The following is a 16692-nucleotide window of genomic DNA, read 5'->3' on the forward strand; positions in this document are numbered from 1 at the left end:
TGACGTCACCTTGTGAGTTACACGCGGTTAACCACAGATTATACGTAACTATATCCGGTGAAGTATTTTTCTTTAGCTCGTTTAGAGTTTCGAAAACCCTATCGAATTGCCCGTTTGAGATGTATAGTGACATCATGTGGTTAAACGGAAGAGGGCATTTTAGGAAACCGCATTCGGACATTTTTTCCGTTAACGCTTCGGCTTTTGAAGAATCTTTATGTTGGACGTAAACGTGTAAAAGAGCTGTGCATGTTGGTTGCCCTTTCATTTTACTTGGGAGATCTTCGAAGAATTTTTCTGCGCTGTTTATACCGCGAATTTTAGCGATTAGGTCTAAATGGACCGCGTAATCTCCTTCTTGTAGCTTAATATCTTGTTGTAATGTCATCCATTCACAAACCTTCGAAATTATAAAAGGATTGTTAGTTTGTGTTTACATTAGGGTAAATTGCATCTTTACGTCCTTTAAGTTTGAGCAAAATTGCAGGCGTTGTCCTTTAACTAACAAAATTACACTGGATGTCCTTTATGTTACAGTTTCTCATCATGCGATGTCCTTTTGCTCTAACCGAGTTAATTTTTTCCTTTAACTCTTAACTCGTGCTATTCACATGAGGGCATAATGGTCATTTTCACTTAAAGACTAAAACAAAAAAATAAAAATTAGAGTTAATTACTGTTTTCGTCCCTGTGGTTTGTCAAAAATCACTATTTCAGTCCATTAATTTAAAAATTGCGATTTCAGTCCTTGTGGTTTCACTTTCGTAACCATTTCAGTCCATTTATTCTGTTAGTACAGGGACTGAAATGGTTACGAGGTGGACTGAAATGGTTACGAAAGTGAAACCATAGGGACTGAAATCGCAAATTTTAAACTAATGGACTGAAATAGTGATTTTTGACAAACCACAGGGACGAAAACAGTAATTAACTCTAAAAATTATCCGTGAAACTTCAAGAGGGAGATATATTTTAAGTGAAAATGACCATTATACCCTCATGTGAGTAGCACGTGTTAAGAGTTGACGGAAAAAATAAACTGGGTTAGAGCAAAAGGACAGCGCATGATGAGAAACTGTAACATAAAGGACATCTAGTGTAATTTTGTTAGTTAAAGGACAACGCCTGCAATTTTGCTCAAACTTAAATGACGTAAAATGCAATTTACTCTTTACAGTGCGCATTAGTTAAGAAATGTTGAAAAAACAGGGTCGAGGGTCAATCAGAACCCCGCCCGACACAAGTTCAACCCATTAGACACCTAAAACTGGAGCATGTTTTGACCCGTAGCCCAACCCACCCATTATTCCACCTGTGCGAGCAAAAAGCATATACTCTTATGTTTACTATCTGTATATACCTATGTTATGAAAACCTTATCATTAGGGCTGCAACGAAACAAACGTTCAGCGAACAGTTCGTGAACTGTTCGGTGGGAAGTTCGTTTGTGTTCATTCGTTTATTAAACAAACGAACACGAACAAGAAAAATTTCGTTCATTTAGTTAAATGAACGAACATGAACAGAGGTCGTGTTCGTTCATTTATGTTCGTGAACATTCAGTAACGTGTCCGTTTGTATTTGATAGTTCATTAGTGTTTTTAGTTATTTAAATGTCGAGCCGGGGGTCTCACTGGAAGCAGTCTCTCTATTCCTACGGGGTAGAGGTAAGGTTGTCTACATCTTCCCTCCTTAGACCCTACCTTAGCTTTGCTATTGGTGGGATTCATTGAGTATGATGATGATGGTGATATTTTATTTAAATACTTCAAAATTCCAACAAATAAATATTTAATAAGTGTCAATGTATTATATATTTTGTTCATGAACGCTTGTTTGCGTTCGTTTGTTTCCTTTTGTATTCATGAACATTAGTTTGTGCTCATTTGCGTTCATCAACATTTGTATTCATTTGTTGCCAAAAAATTAACAAAAACACAAACGAACACAAACATAAAATCTCGTTCAGTAAGTATTCATGAACAGTTCGTGAACACGTATATTTCTTAACAAACAAACACGTTCGTTCGGTTCGTTTGCAGCCTACTTATCATCATTCATCATACACTCTTCATGATTCATGATATTTCGGTATCTCCTACTTATCAGTATCCTTCTTGTCACATCCTTCAAGGATCATGATGCTTCTTAGCAACTAACTTCAAATAATGCTCCTAATTATAATTCATACAAAATCAAGGAATCATAGTAATCATTTCTAAATTCAAGTGATCAGATCAGATATGACGGGTTGCGGGTTGACGAGTTGAAATCTTCAACCCAAACCCATATTATTATTCGGGTCAAAGATTTCAACCCGCCAGCCGCCACGCACAAATCTGGGTCAACCCGAACCCGACCAGTTTAACCCATATTTTTAAATGAGTCAAAACAAATTGACGATTTATAAGCGAGTTGCAGGGTTTTAAGCGGGTTACGATAACTATGAGTGACAAGTAAATAATATAATGTGTCAAAAATTAACCATTTTAATTTTAAATAGAAAAAGAAAAAACAAATGTATAAAAGTTTTTTTTTTCTAAATAGTTAAACGGGTTAACGGGTCAACCCAAACCTGATCCATTTTTAAACGAGTGGTGTTAGTCGACCCAAACCTATTTTTTTGTGTCGGGTTGGCGGGTCGGGTTGGACAGAGATGCATAAATTTCATATTTTGTGCATTTTTCTTCAATTAGCACATTTCTATATCTTCAAACAGAAACAGAGAAGCAAATTCACACACAATTAACTGCATAAAAAGGTAAAAATCAAGTACCTCAAGTGCGTGTTTGTACCGTTTAAGCTTCCGAAGCTCTCGAACGATGCGATTAAGCTCATACTTACGAACTACGTGTCCTTCTTCCTTCCATATCTTTATAGCAATAACAGCACTCCGTTTTGTGTAAACCAGGCTTAGAAGTCTCCGACCTAAGGTATCTCTTCCTCCGCCGCCGGGTTTCCTGACGGTGGTTGTGCCACGTGGGTATGGTGGTGGATGTTTTGAAGCGTCGGTGATGGCTGCCGCCGAGAAGTATCGAACGGCGGCGAGTGATCGTCGAGCGAGACGGAGCATAGATTATTGAGTTTGGGCTTTTGGACTCGTGAAATAAAGCTGGTAAATGAATACAAAATTACTATTAGACAATGTGCCGTGATAATGCCCCACTCCTGGACGTTTTGCGTCATGTGACAGCCCAATCGGCAATGGAGTATTATGAGGCGTTTTTTAAAATGGGTGTACTGGAGATGTGGGCATTGTGGGACAGTATGTTTGTAATAAAATTAAATAAAAAACATCAAAAAATCTTATTGGTTTTACAAAAGGAAGATGAAGGTGATTGGACCAAAGAAATGAAGCTGGGCGTGGAAAAAAGCACGCCAAAAGCATTTTGGGCAAAAAAAAGCCCCCGGGGGTGGTGTGCGGGGGTGGTGGGGTGTTTTTGAGGCAAAAAACACCCAAATACTGCCCCTCTACGGATGGTCTTATTACCGTCATCATACTCCGTAAATCCGACTAATAACAAAGTTAAGGTAGAGTTGAGGAGGGTAGCATGTAGACAACCTTACCCCTACCCTGTAGAAATAGAGAGATTGTTGTCAGTTAGACCCCCAGCTCGATTTTTGAATCAAGCCTTGGACATACGGCACATAACACTCAGCAATTGGGACAAACCAATTAGTGCATGTACCCCCTTGTCTTTTGGCTATCAACGTCACAACATGATGTATGATTAACCGTTTCCCGCTTTTAACATTATTTTCACGAAATTAGTAAAATAACGTTAAAATTATTGCACTTTCACTTTTGCCCATCGAGGTCCCACACATATATACATTATATGTAAATACCGCAAGCGGGGCGTAACAAAATTGCACACATGTGAGTATCATATGTTACTATCATATTTAATTTCACTAAATTTTTCTCACCCAAAATTACACGTTAAGTTTGGGCTTTTTGGACTCCTGAAATAAACGAAAACAAAATTGAACGTTGAGTCCTCGGAGCGACATTTTGGAAGCCTACGTCCCACACTTATAAAAAGCGCTACACATTGCGTCTTTGAAGCCAACTTAGTTAACTTAACTAGCTGAGATGTCCATTTTACCCTTTTCTTTGAGTCTATTTGGTTTAAAACCTATTATTCTTTGAGTCATTAGACAATATATTTAAACTACCTACCAAATTCAAATAAAGTAATTTCCTTCTGCGTCTTTATGTTATTTAATACCCACTAGATTTTGTTCCTATGGTTTTATAAAGGGGTCTACATATTCACACAAGAGCTTATTTCCACACCTTTAAGACGCCTGGTTCAAGTCTCTTACCAGTTGGTCAACCTCGTACCATGTCAAATCCGATACCGGTAGTGAAAAAAAAATACAAAAACAAACTAATACCGATACTAAAAAATGAAAACCATAAAAGAAATATCAGTGTCGGTACAGGTACCGCATACCAGTATCAATTTTATTCGGTCGGTATCGGTATAATACATGTTACTCATCCCTAGTTACAAGTATGGTTCGAATAAATAAGTCAAGTATCATCTATTACCATACTCGTCAATAGATATCTTTACTAAATTTCATAACCGAAATTATTAACAACTATTTTGGAATTTTCAGCTGAGTTGGTTTGTTTTGTTATCCCAAATTTGGGTAGCCATAAAACCATTTTTATTATCTTTAAATCTTTCTATATCATATGATCAAATACCTCTGGTTCTCAACACAAACTATCCTCAATGGCCACTCTTCTTTCATCTTCTCCATCCTCTCTCCTCTTCACCACTCTCTCTCCCCCTTCTCTCCCCTCCCTCTCTCTCTCCTCCCTCTCTCTCTCATCCACTTCTTCCATATCTTCTTCTTCCATCTCTCTCTCTCATCGCTCTCTCTCACTCTCCTCAAAAAGACCATCTTATTCTGCATTTGCAGTCAAAGCTAGTGCTGCAGAAAAGAAGAAAGTGCTCATAGTCAACACTAACAGTGGTGGTCATGCTGTCATTGGATTCTACTTTGCTAAAGAGCTTTTGAGTTCTGGTCATCAAGTTACTGTTCTTACTGTTGGTGATGAGGGTTCTGATAAGATGAAGAAGCCTCCATTCTCAAGATTTTCAGTAAATTATTATACTATTTCATTTAATCAATCTTGTGTTTGTTATGTTATGTTTGTTTTTATAAGTTTTGACATAAAAATGTGTTTTTTTTTTGGGAATTTTATAAAATTGAGGGTGTTATGAATTTCAATCAGTTTGACAAAAATGTTTTTTTTTTTTTTTTTGGGGGGGGGGGGATTTTTTTTTTAAATGTGGGTGTTGTGAATTTCAGTAACTACTAATTCAATCTTGTGTTTATTATTTTATGTTTGTTTTTATAAGTTTTGCCATAAAAATGTGATTTTTTTTGGGAATTTTATAAAATTGAGGGTGTTATGAATTTCAATCAGTTTTACAAAAATGTGTTTTTTTTTTTTGGGATTTTTTTTTTAAATGTGGGTGTTGTGAATTTCAGTAACTACTAATTTAATCTTCTGTTAATTGTGTTTTGGTTGTTTTTTTGTTTGTGGGTGTTGTGGATATTTTAAGGTTTTGCTTAAAAATGAGATCTTTTGTTGTTGGAATGTTTAGAAAGTTGTGGGTGTTGTGAATTTCAGTCAGTTCTACAAAAATGTGATTTTTTTTTTTTTTTGGGAATTTTTAAAAAATTTAGGGTGTTGTGAATTTCAATGATGATTACAAAAATGTGATCTTTTGAGGGAATTTTATAAAATTGAGGGTGTTGTGAATTTCAATCAGTTCTACAAAAATGTGATTTTTTTGGGGAATTTTAAATAATGTGTTGTGGATTTTAGTCAGTTCTACAAAAAAATGTGATTTTTTTGGATTTTTTTAAAATTGTGAATTTTGATCATTTTTCTCATAAAATGAGATATTTTTAATGAATTTCCAAGAAACAGTTGATGTAGAAAGAATGATTATCTGTGTTTCTTTAGTTTTTATCCACTAACTAATAATCTTATCATAATTATGATTTATTTATTTATTTATTTATTTATTTTTTTGCAGGAAATTGTGGAAGGTGGTGGCAAGACAGTATGGGGTGATGTTAATGCAATTGGGACAGTTTTGGAAGGACTAACATTTAATGTTGTTCTTGATAACAATGGCAAAGATTTGGATGCTGTGAAGTAAGTTCTAATCATATCACAATAGGAAATGAAATGATTTATTAATTATTCACAAACAAATTTATAGCATCCGACGCTTACGCCAGCCAATACTTTCGGCGTTGCTCACAATGAGCTCACGACTTTGTTTTTGGTTGCGCCAGTAAAGGCAGAGTGGGATCACCCATCCACGAATTACTCTAACTCAAGCACGCTTAATTGTGGAGTTTTAATGCGTTCTTGGTATATGAGATCCGGCATTCCTTATGAGCCTAGTGTCTCTCATGCAGGGGCGTAGCTTAAGAGGGGCCGGGAGGGGCGCCCGACCCCCCGAACTTTTCGCTCAGTAGTGTTATATATGTAGTTTTCGTATAGAAATTTTTGGGTATATACGTTTTCAACCCCCCGGTTCTATAGAAATTTTTGGGTATATACGTTTTCGACCCCCCCCCCCTCCCGTTTTCATGGTCAAGCTTCGCCACTGCTCTCATGTGGGATTTGCCTAGCTGTTACAAAATTCATTAAAAACAGCGTTGTAGAAAATAGGGGTGCAAACGAACCGAGCCGACCCCGAGCTCAATCAGGCTTGAGCTCGAGCTCGATTACCTCATGAGAGCTCGAGCTCGGCTCGATGGTAGTTTCTCAAGCTCGAGCTCGGCTCGGGCTTGGCTCGTTTATAATTTATTGTGGAGATGGGAAAACGAGTGGTAATAGGCATATTGGGGTGCAAACGAACCGAGCCGAGCGCCCGAGCTCGACCAGGCTTGAGCTCGAGCTCGGCTCGATGGTAGTTTCTCAAGCTCGAGCTTGGCTCGTTTATAATCTATTAATTAATATGTTAAATAAAAATAATATAAATAATATACGCGCTTAGGCCCGTGGGCTCAATAAGTGAAGTTCGGGCTCGTTTACTAAACAAGCTTATTTTTAGGTTCGGGCTCGGCTCGTAAACAAGTTTAAATAAGTTCGACTCGCCTCGTTTACTAGACAACTTTAAATAAGGGGTAAATGTTATTAAATATTAACAAAAACCAATACTACACTAAGGCTTGATAAGGCTCGACGAGCCTGACGAGCTTCACATGCTGAGCTCGGGCTCAATAAATAAACGAGCTTTATTTTAGGCTCAAGCTCGATAAGGCTCGACTCGTTTCGAGCTTTTTCTAGAGCCAGCCTGGACTCGATAAAGGACTTCATATAAATTCTTTTTAAACTGAAAGAGATTTATAAAATTGTAAGCATTCAAATACACCTTGGATAAGATTCGACCCATTTGACCCGTTTCATTTTTACCCAAAATTTGATCGATTCGCCTTGTTAAAGGTAAAAAAAAAAAAACCCAAATCATCCTATTTTTTTTAAATAAATTATTAAAACTGTCAGTTACCGGTTATAAAATAAAATATTGATAATTGCAGGCCAGTAGCAGATTGGGCAAAGAGTTCAGGTGCAGAACAGTTTTTATTCATCAGCAGTGCTGGAATGTATAAGACAACTGAAGAGCCACCTCATGTTGAAGGGGTAACCTTTTAATCATTCTGTTTCCCGCTGGGTTTTAAAAAGCGCGCCTGAGGTGCGCCTAGGCGCGTGGCGCATCAAGGCGCAAGCCTGGGCGCCTCAGGTAGCCTGAGGCGCGCTTTTTACATTAAGCCCCAAAAAAGCGCATTTTTTTTTGGGGGGGGGGGGTGTTTACTGGCCCAAAAAAGCGCATTTTTGTACAATAGGTTTTTTGGCTTGTACTTGTATGTAAAATCATATCTAAACCTTAGTTATAGTTATAGTTTGGATAAGGGATGCTAAAAAAACTATGAGATATATATAAAAGTTATATAATCACTTTGCGCCTCGGGTACGAAAAGCCCACTGCTTTCGCGCTTTGCGCTTCGCGCCTTGGTTTTAGACCTCGTCGCTTTTGTGCGCCTCTCGCTTTTTAAAACCAAGGTTTCACGTCATTTTCGTATAATATGATATGCTTAAACGAATGAAACTAAAAAAAGAAACCGGAGTTTATACAAAAATAGCAAATGAAAGCTACAATTAGCCGCCAATATATAGCAAAAAGAAACTATAGGTGGTCAATGGTAATTAGATGATACGTTGTTGATACAAGAATTGACACTCGTATTTGGAGCAAGCGGATAAAAGAAAGTGGGCTAAAAAAGGGTCTGACTTAAAACGGGCATAACTTTTGACCCGTTTGTAGTTACAAGGCCAAAACAACAAAATGGGTCGTATGTTGTGAGAAACGCATAGTGGGGGGGGGGGGGGACACTTCTACGCATTTGGTATAATGGTCTAAAATGTTAATCACATGTGGTGTTGTTATTATTATTATTATTATTATTATTATTATTATTATTATTATTATTATTATTATTATTATTATTATTATTATTATTATTATTATTATTATTATTATTATTATTATTATTATTATTATTATTATTATTATTATTATTATTATTATTATTATTATTATTATTATTATTATTATTATTATTATTATTATTATTATTATTATTATTATTATTATTATTATTATTATTATTATTATTATTATTATTATTATTATTATTATTATTATTATTATTATTATTATTATTATTATTATTATTATTATTATTATTATTATTATTATTATTATTATTATTATTATTATTATTATTATTATTATTATTATTATTATTATTATTATTATTATTATTATTATTATTATTATTATTATTATTATTATTATTATTATTATTATTATTATTATTATTATTATTATTATTATTATTATTATTATTATTATTATTATTATTATTATTATTATTATTATTATTATTATTATTATTATTATTATTATTATTATTATTATTATTATTATTATTATTATTATTATTATTATTATTATTATTATTATTATTATTATTATTATTATTATTATTATTATTATTATTATTATTATTATTATTATTATTATTATTATTATTATTATTATTATTATTATTATTATTATTATTATTATTATTATTATTATTATTATTATTATTATTATTATTATTATTATTATTATTATTATTATTATTATTATTATTATTATTATTATTATTATTATTATTATTATTATTATTATTATTATTATTATTATTATTATATTATTATTATTATTATTATTATTATTATTATTATTTTAGTAACCTTTTCAAAATAATCTCAGGATACTGTCAAAGCTGATGCCGGTCATGCTGGAGTTGAAAAATACATCTCCGAAATTTTCGGAAATTGGGCAACTTTTCGCCCACAATACATGATTGGCTCAGGCAACAACAAAGATTGCGAGGAGTGGTTCTTTGATCGTAAGTCTTACCCATTGACTTATTGACGGATCAATTTAGGGGTTACTTTGTTAATTCTGGCTACATTTTATCTCAAACGGGTCAAGTCAAATAAGAAAATAGCTATAATCGGAACCGGTCTCACGAGTCCAAAAAATCAAAAGTAAAGGTTTTTTTTTTTTTTTTTGGTTGGGGGGGGGGGGGGGGGTTATGAGCTATTTGGGCTTGGTAATGGGCTATTTTAGGACTTGTATTAAATTTATAGATTAGTTTATGCGGATTAGGATCAAATACAAAGGCTCCTTAAAATAAGAAGTGTACAAAGGCTCCAAAAAACCCACTACAAAAAAAAAAAAAAAAAAAACCTAAACACCCACCACCACCCAAAAACCTCCCCCCCTCCCCCCCCCCCCCCCCTTCACCCACCCAAAAAAAAAAATCAAAATTTTCAAATCCGAATCGAATTCTGAACACCCCTAGAAAAGTCTTATAACTTTTGGCATGAATATATTTATATGCATTCGCGAACTAAACCGATTCTAAAACAGGTATTGTGAGGGGAAGGCCCGTTCCAATCCCAGGGTCGGGTATGCAACTAACCAACATCTCACACGTCAGAGATCTATCGTCTATGCTAACAAAAGCAGTTGAGAACCCGAGTGCTGCAAGTGGGAAGATCTTCAACTGTGTTAGTGATCGGGCAGTGACCCTAGACGGAATGGCTAAGTTATGTGCTAAAGCAGCAGGCTTACCCGTTGAGATTGTGCACTATGATCCAAAATCCATCGGCAGTGATGCAAAGAAAGCTTTTCCGTTTCGCAATATGGTATCAGTAGTATTATGAATGTGCCTAGAATTTACAGTCTCATTAGAGGCAGCTGTTTTGACCCGTTTAGATAATCAACGGGTCAAACCACTAACTACGGTTTTTGGAAACTTCACAGTCTGATTTTACCGGTCTAATGGTTCGGTTTTGGCGTTTTAAACTGACTTTTTTTCTTATAAAAAATATTAGCTTGTATTAAAACATTTTCGATTATAACGTTGGTTTACACTGTTGGTTTCAAACAATTTTTGAACACCTTTAATTCCAAAAGCTCTAACAAAAATGTAGCTAATAAGTCAAACGGGTCAAACGGGTCAAACGGCTTGAAAGGGGGGTTAATTTGGTGATGATTGAAAACATTAAATTTTTTAGAAAAATTAGAATTTGGTTTGCATGAGGGGCTTTGGTTAGCAAAACTTTTTAGTCAAAGTTAATGTATTAATTATTAGAGTTAATTACTGTTTTCGTCCCTGTGATTTGTCAAAAATCACTATTTCAGTCCATTAGTTTAAAAATTGCGATTTCAGTCCCTGTGGATTCACTTTCGTAACCATTTCAGTCCATGTGGTTTCACTTTCGTAACCATTTCAATCCATTTATTCTGTAAGTACATGGACTGAAATGGTTACGAGGTGGACTGAAATTGTTACGAAAGTGAAACCACAGGGACTGAAATCGCAATTTTTAAACTAATGGACTGAAATAGTGATTTTGACAAACCACAGGGACGAAAACAGTAATTAACTCTAATTATTATTATTAACCTATAAATAAGCAACTAACTTGTGCTTAAGGTTGTTGTAACTTTAGCTTTGGGAGTTTTTCAAAAAAAAATGGAATTTTCCTTTTTAACCTTGAAGTTTTAATCCTTGACACTTTAAGTTTAAAGTTTTAATCTTTATTTCTTTTTTAACCCTAGAGTTTTAATCTTTAACAATTTAAGTTTAAAGTTTAATCTTTGGTAATTTAACCCCTTTGATTAATTTGATTTTTCACTTCTAATTCAAAAGTTTCCATCTTTTACGATTTAACCACTTTGATTTTTTTTACTTATGTGTTGTAATCTTGGCTTTTGGGGGGTTTTCAAAGAAAAAATGGTTATTCATATGGTTGTTCCGTTGTTGTAACCTTGGCTTTGGGGATTTTTCAAATTTTTTCGCTTATGGTTCATTCGAAATTTTGTGACTTAACACATCGCAACGTGCATCTTTGGTTTAACGTTTTTACGTTTCGTTCTGACGCGAGTTAACACGACGCAACGTGCGTGTGTGGGTGAACGTTTTTACATCGTCTATTTTTTCCCGTTTGACAGGTTAAACATAACGTACGCGTCCTAAATCGACTTAGTTATAACTAAAGAATTCCCGCCGCATTGCGGCGGGTCGTAATTCTAGTTATTATAAAAAAGTATACTGACAAAAAAGTGTTTACAAGTCAACCTGACTCAACCCGACCCGTTTTGACCCGTTAAACCAGCCCAGCCTGTCTATCTTGGTTAGCAATATTGTTTTACTCAAAGTTAAATGTCTTAATTATTCTAAAAAACTATACTGACAAAAAGTGTTTACAAGTCAACATGGCTCAACCCGACCCGTTTTGACCCGTTAAACCAGCACGACCTGTCTATCTTGCCACATTTATCAGTCACACCCTTGTTTTTCGCACAACGTACAACTCAAGTAGTAGGACAATAAAATGTAGATAGTAATTAACCGTTTATGGTGGCTTTTTGCAGCATTTCTATGCGGAACCTAGAGCCGCAAAGGACATTTTAGGATGGAAAAGTAGCACAAATCTACCAGAGGATTTGAAAGAGAGATACGAAGAGTATGTGAAGATCGGAAGAGACAAGAAGGACATAAAATTTGATATTGATGATAAGATATTAGAATCTTTAAAAGCTCCGGTTGCTGTCTGATAACACAATTCAGAAAGTCTATTGAGTTTATGTTCCAAAGTCTTGAAAAAGGTTGGAAAATGTAATCAAATTGTTTATTGCGTAATATATGTGTCAGTTTCGACCAATTTACTTACGAGTTGATTATTTACAATTATGTTTTATCTCTGAAGAACCAAAGAATCGAGTTTAGGCCGGAGCCTGTAATCGAGGGTTTGGATCTTGTAAATGAGCTGGAGAATGGTCCTGCAAAACAGAAAACCGTTAGGCTCGCCGCAGAGATGGGAGGGCCCCTCTGCGACCACCCTCCGGCGTGAGGATAAGTATTGGTAGAGAGAGAAAGTAGAGAGAGAAAATAAGGACGAAGGTTCCGAAAAATCGTACTTGGCCTTGTACTTGATGGGGTATTTATAATGGTTAACTGAGATGACGTCATCCGTCCAGACGCACTTGAATGGAGGTTCGTCCTCGGAGTTTTGGAGGGAACGGACATATCTGAGATGTCCGTTCAAGTGGAGTCCGGTTCGTCCCAAGGGATCATGTCCGGCCTCGGATATGTATCTTCAATCTCTAAGAGTCGTAGGTAAATCCCTTGTTAGTTGTACTTGTAGACATAGAAGATTGGCAGTGGATTAGAGAAAAACTCTACAGTTAAGCGTGTTTTTTATTTTTTACTTTTTTTATGAATACACTTTGGGTGCCTTTCAGCGACAAAAACGGACAAATCTCTGATGCCGCATCGGGGACGCGGAAACCTTGCGTCGGCGACGCGGCATGCTACTCCGACGCACAACCACGCTGTCTACGGGGTGGTCTGGGTTACGTAGTGCGTCGGAGACGCACATTTCCGAAATACAAGAACAGTTGGGCCGAAATATGTCATAGTGGACATGAAATGTTTGTCACTGTGTTCACGAAATACATGTGCCGTTGATGAAATAAAATATTAGGGAGACTAAATGGCACGAAACAGCTGTTCAGTTCATGCAATTGTAATAAATTGAATTGTCACGAAACAGACTATTCAGCACTTGCCGAAAAACACGAAATATGTTGAGTTTATTAAAAGATGTGAGTGATTCGTGTGAACAATGTTTTAAAATCCGGTTTTTTAATCATATCGGATTACGCACAAAAATAGTTGAATCAGTTGTGTCGGGCGGTTCAACCAGGTTGACTAGTTAAATGTATAATTCCATAAATTACATCAACTCAAAAAATAATCCAAAATTGGATATAGATGTAAATCTGGAACGAATGGAGTTATGGAAGTCTGGAACAAGTCACGAATGACGGATTGATTTGAATTTTGATCGAAGGAGATAAAATATTAAAAGTCGTTAGGTTAAAGTTGAGAGTAAACATGAAGATGAGCCGATAAAAAGTAAAATCCTAACCCAAAAACAGAACTGAGCCGGTACCGGTATAACGGTTCCAACCGGTATACCGGATTTTACCGGCGGTACAAAGTCGATGTGGTTTCTCCTAGTTACCGAAGTGTTTCGGACCAGATTTAAATCCAAAAACAGTAATACCGGTATAACAGGCCGGTATTTACTGGTTTTTAAAACATTGCGTGTGAATGCAATGCAGAAAAGACAAAAAGAACAGCAGACAACGGTACAAACGTTTTACTTTTGAGATTTGCTTTTGCTTTTGTTGGTCCCACCTTCATTCCCCAACTTGCTTAAAACTGAAGTCGTCATCATCATCTGGGTTTCATTTCATTTCATTTGTGTACCCTCAATTCAATTCAATTCTTCCGCATGATCGGCATCATCATCATCTAAGGTATGAATACATTCATCTTGAAGTTTGATCATCAACTTTAATTTTCCATGAAGTTTAGAATGGGTTTTCGTTGCTGAATTTTATCCTTGATAGAAATTTGATTAATATGCTTCTTAATTTTTTTTTTTTTTTTTGGATTTAGACGATGTTTTATAATATTCGTGTGGATCCATGATTTTGAGAACTGAAGCCCTTTGTTTATTGTTTAGCAAATGAAGGTATTAGTGTGTGCAGTTAGTTTCTATGTATAGAGTTGAGGAGGTTAGGTGGTTGGTTATGTTAGTTAGTATAGTCTCCTCTATATATACATGTATTGCTCATTTACAAGTTTAGTGAAAAATGATAATGATTTGTGCCTCTCCATTTCTTTATGGTATCAAGGCAACACATCATAAGTTATGTTATAACTGCCACTAGTTAGTTAGACTTAGATCTCCGGCAACTTTTTCCGGCCAAACTCATCCCTCCAATCAACTTTCTGAGCTTCTTTTCATCTTATTTCTTCTGTCTTCATAATCTGTTTGTTGTCTTAATTAATTCATGGCAACCTCTTCAAATTTGAATTCCTCTTCAAACATGACCGATTTCATTTCACTTCAAATTCTATAGTTTTTAATATTGCCTAAAGAAGGTTGACAACTTGAGGTACGTAGTGGGGTGTTACACACTGTTACGTGTCCAAATGGGCAATGCCCCTATTTAAAAAATAATGATACAAAAAAATAGTATTTATTATTATTATTATTATTATTATTATTATTATTATTATTATTATTATTATTATTATTATTATTATTATTATTATTATAAATACGTTTGTTATATTTCATAGAATAGTTATACACACCATATAATATACATTAGGTGTCAAAAGTTGATAAGCTGTGTTGTATACATCTATATAACATAACTTTCGTTTTTTTTAATAGCTTGCCACCACCAACCGAAAATTAATAATTATTATCTATTATAAATCTTAAACTACAAGAAGCTTTTTTGTTTTTATTTCTTTCAAAGTTTTAGCAACAGGGGGCTTGGTTGAGAGGAGGTTTAAGAATATAACTTTTGATGAGAGATTGTTTTTTTACTTTCGACATTTGCTTGCATTTGTAGTTTTGCTTTTGTCGGTCTCACCACCCACTCCTTCATCCCCCAACAACTTTGCGTGATGTGGTGTGCCTCATGCCTTTTAGAACCAGGGGAATCACACATTTTTATATCAAACAGCAAACAAACAAAATAATTAAAACTAACACACAACAACTTTAACTTGATAACAATTTGGTAGTGCACCTGGATACTTTATTTTTAACCGTTAATCTTGTGCAACTTTTTTATGTGAATTTTGTAGCTAGATGGTGTTGACTTTGACCTCTGATGCAATTTCTATGAAGTTTTGAAGAAATTGTGAACTAGGTTGATCAAATGGTGTTTTGACTTTTGATTTGGAGTCATTATTTAGATAATTGATACAGTAAAATTGTAAGTTTAAACTTTTCAAAGTGGATTAAGTATGTGAATTTATAAATAACTATACAGTCATTATTTAGATATTTGATATTTTTCCTCATCTCCATCTTTTGTTGTTGGATGAAATTGAATGTGTCGATTTCATCCCAATTTCTTCCAATTGGTCGGTGTACAACCCTTTACCCAAGGCCGAGCTAGGGGCCGAACCCGATGCCGAACCTGATCTCCCTCTTTGAACCCGCTTTTTTGACGTGCCTCTACCTGGTGGGCGAGGAGAACCATCAAAATCATCCAAATTTAGATCAACCTCTTGATCACGAGCATCGGGCTGAGCTTGGGACGAGGGTGTTCTTGCCCTTTTGGATGAAGTTGATTCACTAGCAGTAGGAACTCACACCCATTTAGAAGCGTACCTACATACATCCCAAAAATGCATGTACTTGAACTCGTACTTCTTGTTTTCTCTGTATGATACTATGGCATTCTTGATGGAGTCGGCCTCCGTTTCACCGCTCCTTAGCGAGTTCTTCGCCTTATGGAAAAAACCGTTGAAAGCGGTGACTTGTGTATTTATGTCACCCCACTTGGATGAGAGGCTATCATTTTCACGATACACCTCCGCGCTTTGCATTTGCGTATGAAAGGATTTTTTTATGCAATCCCAAAAATCTTTGCGGTGTCGTGAATTCCCTATTCCAAAAAAATTAGGCGTTATAAAAAAATTATATTAAAACTGAAAAAATAATATTGTTATCTAACAAATAACTTGAATCGGATTTTGCGATTTGTCGATATAACATCTTGTCAAAGTGGTTTCTTCTTGAGGCGTCCACTTTATTTATGTTATGAGCGGACGCTAGTGCTTTCTCTTCATCTGTTTTTTTTCTTGTGACATCCCTTCATCCGTTTTTTTCTTGTGATTTCTTTTCTTATGACTTCTTGTTTTTGGCAGGGTATTAGTTGATAGCGCTATTAGGTTTGACAAACCTCACACCGTGCTGAGAGCCGGGCGTGAACTATTGACCTTTTCATTTCACCAATGTGGATAGACATTGATGAGGGCACAAAAACTATAACATTAGCATTCGATACGCACAGTTTAGTTACCTTGATGAGGGTTAGCTACCCAAGTCATACTTATAACAATTTACTTGTGAACTTACGCTTAACTAAAATTTGTGGGTTCGCCAACTTTATGTTGACACACTATTGCATGCTT

At 35.2% G+C, this 16692-nt stretch overlaps 2 protein-coding genes across 2 annotated transcripts in view; one reads left to right on the plus strand and one right to left on the minus strand.

Moving 5' to 3' along the window:
- The window catches only part of LOC110913188 (pentatricopeptide repeat-containing protein At1g15480, mitochondrial), a 28397-nt gene extending 25274 nt beyond the window's left edge, over positions 1-3123 (minus strand). Inside the window, exons 1-2 of the mRNA XM_035984241.1 lie at positions 2777-3123; positions 5-400 (exon numbers count right to left, since the gene is read on the minus strand). Coding sequence (XP_035840134.1) covers positions 5-400; positions 2777-3073 — 693 coding nt within the window. The 5' untranslated portion in view covers positions 3074-3123. The remainder of the gene's footprint in view (positions 1-4; positions 401-2776) is intronic.
- A 1513-nt stretch (positions 3124-4636) lies between these two features.
- LOC110910278 (chloroplast stem-loop binding protein of 41 kDa a, chloroplastic) lies at positions 4637-12348 on the plus strand. The gene is made up of 6 exons (XM_035984110.1): positions 4637-5120; positions 6069-6190; positions 7588-7690; positions 9372-9510; positions 10038-10315; positions 12051-12348. Exons 1-6 carry the CDS (start codon positions 4749-4751, stop codon positions 12231-12233), a joined length of 1197 nt encoding a protein of 398 aa, XP_035840003.1. The 5' UTR covers positions 4637-4748; the 3' UTR covers positions 12234-12348.
- The last annotated feature ends 4344 nt before the right edge of the window (positions 12349-16692 follow it).

This window comes from Helianthus annuus, chromosome 15, assembly GCF_002127325.2.
Source record: "Helianthus annuus cultivar XRQ/B chromosome 15, HanXRQr2.0-SUNRISE, whole genome shotgun sequence".
In the NCBI taxonomy this organism is placed as follows: Eukaryota; Viridiplantae; Streptophyta; class Magnoliopsida; order Asterales; family Asteraceae; genus Helianthus; species Helianthus annuus.

Excerpts from the sequence above, each read along its gene's own strand:
- LOC110910278 (XM_035984110.1), top strand. The coding sequence starts at position 4,749 with ATGGCCACTCTTCTTTCATCTTCTCCATCCTCTCTCCTCTTCACCACT. Across the intron at positions 9,511-10,037 it reads CGAGGAGTGGTTCTTTGATC|GTATTGTGAGGGGAAGGCCC; the intron begins GTAAGTCTTACC and ends ATTCTAAAACAG. Across the intron at positions 10,316-12,050 it reads CTTTTCCGTTTCGCAATATG|CATTTCTATGCGGAACCTAG; the intron begins GTATCAGTAGTA and ends GGCTTTTTGCAG.